This window comes from Phocoena phocoena, chromosome 12 (genome assembly GCF_963924675.1).
Source record: "Phocoena phocoena chromosome 12, mPhoPho1.1, whole genome shotgun sequence".
In the NCBI taxonomy this organism is placed as follows: domain Eukaryota; kingdom Metazoa; phylum Chordata; class Mammalia; order Artiodactyla; family Phocoenidae; genus Phocoena; species Phocoena phocoena.
The window spans coordinates 53851355-53858206 of NC_089230.1; the positions used below are offsets into that span (position 1 = coordinate 53851355).

The 6852-nt window shown below is 40.9% G+C and overlaps 1 protein-coding gene across 1 annotated transcript; it reads left to right on the top strand.

Moving 5' to 3' along the window:
• Positions 1–408: 408 nt before the first annotated feature.
• LOC136132228 (large ribosomal subunit protein eL21-like) lies at positions 409–888 on the top strand. Its single transcript, XM_065889130.1, has one exon. It carries the CDS (start codon positions 412–414, stop codon positions 886–888), a length of 477 nt encoding a protein of 158 aa, XP_065745202.1. The 5' UTR covers positions 409–411.
• Positions 889–6852: the final 5964 nt, after the last annotated feature.

Here is a 6852-nt window from a genome sequence, read left to right on the forward strand (position 1 = left end):
AGTTTCCTTGTGCATGAAATAAAGGGGATAATAGTGTCTATAACATGGTTGTTGTGATGATTCAATCGGAGTGCTCACTAAACCTTTAGCACATAAAATGCCCTCAGTAAAATGTATTTATTATTCATTATTATTGTTAGAATCAGTCATAATGATAACTTATATAAATGTCTTGATGAGAGTTTATGGGGCAGCCCATTTGTACAAGAAGCACATTTAAAAAAAAAATTATAAAAAAGCGTAAGAACATTGAAGTGAAAATTCAAATAGCATAAATGTGGATAAAACAAAAATGAAAAGACTTATTTGCCCTACAGCCTAAATTTACTTCCCAGAGGAAGCCACTGAGAAATGTTTAAAAATTAATTTTTCCTTTCGGCCGGAACCGCCATCTTCCAGCAATTCGCCAAAATGACCAACACAAAGGGAAAGAGGAGGGGCACCTGCTACACGTTCTCTAGGCCTTTTAGAAAACATGGAGTTGTTCCTTTGGCCACATGCATGCGAATCTACAAGAAAGGTGATACTGTAGATATCGAGGGAATGGGCACTGTTCAAAAAGGAATGCCCCACAAATGTTACCATGGCAAAACTGAGAGAGTCTACAGTGTTACCCAGCATGCTGTTGGCATCCTTGTAAACAAACAAGGGAAGATTCTTGCCAAGAGAATTAATGTGCGTATCGATCATATTAAGCATTCTAAGAGCCGAGATAGCTTCCTGAAACGGGTGAAGGAAAACGATCAGAAAAAGAAGGAAGCCAAAGAGAAAGGTACGTGGGTTCAGCTGAAGCACCAGCCTGCTCCACCCAGAGAAGCACACTTCATGAGAACCAATGGAAAGGAGCCTGAACTGTTGGAGCCCATTCCCTATGAATTTATGGCATGATGGGTGTAAAGAAAATAAAAGACCTGGACGGTATAAATGTTTCTCTTAATTGAGTAGAAGTGTGTGTTCCCCTCCCCCAAACACATATTTAAAGCACACACACACACAAAATAAAAAAATTAATTTTTATGTAAAATGTCTCCCAAACACTCATTAAGGTGGTCTATCAACTTTGAACAGTGTCAGTTGACCCCATGCCATAAAAATTGGTGAATGTAGGTCTGTTTTCACATTTTCTTTCTACCTCCGCCACACTAACTTCATTTGGGTTAATTACATTTTAGTTTTTCTATTGATTACTTTTATAAGTTTAGATTATACACCTAAGCCCTATTTCTTTATCTGATTTAGACAAAATCATGCTCCCTGTGATTGACATGAGGAAAGTAGCACTCCTATCCTTTCCAATTCCCCTTCCCATATAACCAACTCCCAACTGTCATCACATATATTACTTTTACATTGTCAAGATATATTTATATTCTGTTTGGTAATATATATTTATATCTTACATGTTGGTCTGTAGGTCGATTCTGAAAATGGAAAATAAATAAAGAGTTTTTATAATATTATGATTGTATAAATATTTTCTTTGCAAAACCAAATAGTGTGATTGGACTTGTGGAGAAGATATAATCTTAATGTCACAAAGCTAGTGTTGTTCATAAAGAATGTTCTAAGCACAAAGCTCAGATGGACTTTTTTTTTTTTTTTTTTTTTTAAATGTTTTATTTATTTATTTTTTGCGGTACGCGGGCCTCGCACTGTCGCGGCCTCTCCCGCCGCGGAGCACAGGCTCCGGAAGCGCAGGCTCAGCGGCCATGGCTCACGGGCCCAGCCGCTTTGCGGCATGCGGGATCCTCCCGGACCGGGGCACGAACCCGCGTCCCCTGCATCGGCAGGCTGACTCTCAACTACTGCGCCACCAGGGAAGCCCCCAGACTTTTTTTTTTTTAACACTGTCAGTTTTTCAAGATCATGCCACTGTTTATTTAGACCTCATTCTTTTCCATATTTGTTTCTCCTGACACTTTATTTTTCTTTTTTATGCAAGAAAGCATCATATCTTAAGATTGTCCAGCTGCTTAACCGTAATTTTTCTTTAATATAGATTAACCATATTAGGTGCAAGGATACCATATTAGGTTACAAGGGAAATAAACTTTCTCATTTTTTTACGTCTCAAACTATATCTATCTTACCCTCATATTTGATAGGATTCTTGGGTATTGAATTTCAGGTTCAACATTACTTCCTCTGAATTTGAGGCCATTGTTTGGCTGTCTTCTAACATTTAGCGTGACTGATGATAAATCTGATGCCATTCTGTTTCTCATTCCTGTGTATGAAACTTTTGTTGCTTTGTTTCATCCTCAGGAAGGGCTTTTGGAACCTTCTCTTTATCCTTGGGATTATTGAATTTCACAAGGATTTGTTCATGTGTTCTGCTTGGCTTTCACTGGGACTCCCATATGAAGACTCATGTCTGTCTTCAGCTCTGGGAGATTTTTTTCAACCATATATTTCATTATTTTATCTCTATTTCTTTTTTCTTTCTGGAACTTTTATGAGATAAATATGTGTTCTTGAGGATTTATCCTCTATGTATCAACTTTTCTTTCATATTTTCTCTTCTCTTTTGATTGTATGATGTGTGTGATCTTTTTATATTTCTCAGTCATATTTTTAGTTTCCAAGAACAATTTGGTTTCTATTTCCTTTCTTTTTTGGAGGGAGAAGGTTATAATATCATCTCAAATATCTCTGGGAGTACTAAGTAGCTTTCTTTTGTATCAGGTCAGTTGTTTTCTTTGTTTTCTTTGCTCGTCTTGGTCCTTCTCTTTTGGATTCTTGCTGTTCCTCAGATGCCGTTAATGCTTGCTTGTCTACTCAGATTCGTGAATAAAGAACAAAGTTCATTGATAAAGGTAGCTGCTGTGGGTTTTCTTTGTGTCATTGTGGTGAGGCACTGATTTTTAAAAGATCTTTTTTGATTGAAAAATTAATGCATACCAAGACTAAAAATTAAAAACAAAAAAGAAGGTATACACCGAAAATCATCAACCTCTCAGAAACCCTCCCAACTGTTAACCACGGTTACTAGTTTCCTTAGTCTCCTTCTATATAGAAAGTATATACAGGAATGTTTATATTTACATATTCTCTATTTTCACAAAAAATGGTAGTAAGCTATACGTGTTCTTCACTTTGCTTTAAAAAAACTATTTTGCAGAGTATTTTGCATATGGATATATTACTTTTCATGGCTACAGAGTTTTACATTGAATAGAAGTGCTGGAATTTATTGAACCATTCTCCTATTGATGGAAAGGAAGTTAGATTCCATCTAATCTTTTGTACTACAAATGTTACTGCACCAAATATCCTTGTATAGACTTGTTTGGGCTTATTTGTAAATATTTTTTATATATTTTTTTGCGGTACACGGGCCTCTCACTGCTGTGGCCTCTCCCGTTGCGGAGCACAGGCTCCGGACGTGCAGGCTCAGCGGCCATGGCTCACGGGCCCAGCCGCTCCGCGGCATATGGGATCTTCCCGGACCGGGGCACAAACCCGTGTCCCCTGCATCGGCAGGTGGACTCTCAACCACTGCGCCACCAGGGAAGCCCTGTAAATATTTTTAAAGGAGTTATTTCTGGGTTACAGAGTATGTGTATTTGAAGCATGGATTAAAAATTTTTTTGTTTAATTATTTAATTTCTTATATAGGTTATAGGTGTTCAACTGGACAAAAATCCAAAGGTACAAAAGGATATAGTAAAAATTAAATCTCTTTCAACCCTTCCTTGTCTTCCGCTGACACCCTCCTCAATCTCAGCCAAGCCTTTTATCACATATAGGTGTGTGTGCGTGTGTGTGCGTATGTGTGTTGAGATTATCACATATGGGTATGTGTTTGTGTGTATGTGTGTGTGTTTCCTTCTTAGGTAAATTCCTAGAAGTGGGATAGCTGAGTCAAAGGTATGGGAGGCACTTCTTTTTAAAAGTGAGTAAAATTTTTTACTGTGAAAAATATTCATATTTGATTACTTTTAAATGGAGCCATTTGAGTCTTCCCCGCATTTTCCATGAGTCAGGCCCTGGGAGTTCATCCCATGCCTCCTTCACTCACTTCTGCTATTCCCAACCCCACATTCCATCTGGGTGCCAAGGGTTTTTCCAGGGATGCATATTTATCTTCACCAGTATTAGAACAGAGTAGATTCTTGCAGTTTTATATAATCTCTGCTCCTTTCTTTGAGTGTTAGAATCCATGGCAAATGACAATAAAGAAATAGCATTTGGCTCGTTTGGTCTCTCTTCAGCGCTGTAGACGGTAAGTGGTGCAACTAGATGTTTGCATGACAACATAAAGAGGCCAGTATTTGATGCTGGGCAGCTTTCTGTGCAGAACAGTGTAATTGCTGAAATGCTGTTTGTCTTCCTACCTTTTCATTACTATCATTTTTGTTCAATTCTGGTGCTTTTTACAAGCCTTCATTTCTCTATCTGTGGCCAGTCTTGGTTGGGGTTTCTAATGACACTGATCTGCAGAGAGGCATATACCCCTTATTATAGCACTAAAAGAATCAGAACAGTGTCAAGAAAACATAGCTTTTGCACTGAAATTCTCAAAGGTAAGTAGTTTGTTTTATTAATTTTCATTGTCTGTGAGTTTAGGTGAACATTGTGGAGATTTACATTGGTAAATAAAGCGAGACTGGGTAGTAGAATGTTAATGAGATTTTAAAATCAGGAGATGTGGGATTGGAAACCATCTCTGCCTCCCAGAAATTGTGTGACCTTGGGAAAATCAAAGTAATATCTCTGTGTCTCCATTTTCTCCTCTGTAAATATTCACAGGATTGTTGTGAGGATTAAAGAGATAATGTAAGCTAAGTGCTTTTTCAAGTGCTATCAAGTGTTATGTAAAATTATAATCGTAATGTTGAAGCGAGACATGGACAGAACTTATTAAAATCAGCAAGATTAGTTTTCATTATAATTTCCAACATTGCACATTATGCTAGAGTGTTAGCTTCAGATATGTTGTGTTTTCTTAGCTTAATGGAAAATATGGAAGGCCATAGGTTTTTGGATGGGGCATCTCATGATTCACATACTTCTAGGCTTTAATGAATGTTGCCAGCAGCCTAATAGGACCAGAGCCCAGGTGTAGTGGGAGACAAGGCCAGAAGGACTGGTGGTGATGGACTGGGAAGGGCATGGAATGCCGGCCCCAAGGAGAATGGATCTTAGTTGTTGAGTATTGGAAATCTGTGGGGCTGTCACTTTGGGAGGGTGGTGTGGAATATAGAAAGATACCAATTGACAATTAGAGGATGAAAAGTTCTTCAGTGGCAAAAGATCCAGAAACATCCCTACTTGGAAGTAACTACATAAGGCAGGAGACTATTTGGCATGGTCCCAGTTGGAGGCATAGGTCTCCCAAAGTTCCTATAGAGGGCACTGTGCTGCTGACTCTACTTCTGTGGGTGACCATTTGGCCAGGAGTGAGAGGTTCACCTTTGCGTTCTTGGCAGGATTTACAGCCTCCTGGCCACCTGCCTGACTGTGCTGTAGACTCTGGCTTGGGTCTGCCTACTCACCAGGTGCAAGAAACTGTTCCAAATCAAGCTCAGCACATCTCTGAGTCTTCACTCAAGAGACTGGGTGGTGGAGTGACACAGCTCAGCAGACCCAGGCTGTAGGCCTGGCTTAGTTTATTCCTGCAGAGTGCAACAAGGGTTCGTAAGAAGGAGGAAACGCAATCGTAGAGTACAACGGATTCGTTAAGGATTCGTTAAGGGAGCAGGGAGAGCGCTGAGGACCATTGCCATAGGCCAGGCACGAAGTAGCCATGTCTTAAGTTGGAAGGTGTAGTGGGAATGGAGAGGCATAGCCAGATGGCAGAAACAGTGTGAGAGAAGAATCAATATTAGATGACCTAGAAGAATGAATGTTAGAAGGGAGAAGCTAGAGGGAGGAGTCCAGGACTATGTCAAGATTTCACACTCCAGAGGGTGGGAGCGTGGAAACATCATAATGGGAAATGGGCAGGAGGAGAAGATGTGGGTAGTGGGGAGAAGAGAAGTGGCAATGTTCACCAGGCGGTTGGAAATGCAGAATTTAAGAGGGTATTCAGAATTAGAGCGATAGAGAAGAAATTTGGAAGGTTTCCATTTATAAGCCAAAGGAAAAGCCTTGCTGTAATAGAAGGTTCTACAAATGATATTCCCGTGAAACAAACAGTTTACTTTCACAGAAGAGTTTACTCAGATCGTACAAGGTCTGATCTGAGAGAGGATGTTCGGCACCCATGCTGGCTCAGCCTTCCTTTAGGCCTGTGGTGCAGGGCACACCTTGGCAGTCAGAAATCATGGTTGAATGCATATGTGGAGCCGCATTGTCTGGCAGACCCTGAAAGCAGCAGTATGCACACGGTGAGACCCACCAATTTTGAGTGATGACCCACTTACTTAGTCACCATGTATACCGGTGGTGCTCAACTTTGCTGTGCGTAAGACTCACCTGTTGAGCTTTTAAAATATCCTGAGGCCAGGCTACAACCCAGATGAAGTACATTCCTCTGCTCCAGGGGATTTTAATATGCATTCAAGGATCAGAAACACAGCCAAATATGCCCTCTGAGTGGGAAGCACTGTTGCTGCTCAAACAATGTCATCCTGTTGAAAACTGCCCTGTGGGACTTCCCTGGTGGCGCAGTGGTTAAGAATCCGCCTGCCTATGCAGGGGACACGGGTTCAAGCCCTGGTCCAGGAAGATCCCACATGCCGCGGAGCATGTGCCCGTGCGCCACAACTACTGAGCCTGCCTGCCACAACTACTGAGCCTGCATGCCACAACTACTGAAGCCCGTGTGCCTAGAGCCCATGCTCTGCAACAAGAGAAGCCACCGGAATGAGAAGCCCGCGCACCGCAAGGAAGAGTAGCCCCCGCTCG

What these genes read in the sequence shown, in the direction of transcription:
- LOC136132228 (XM_065889130.1), top strand. Translation starts at nt 412, where the DNA reads ATGACCAACACAAAGGGAAAGAGGAGGGGCACCTGCTACACGTTCTCT.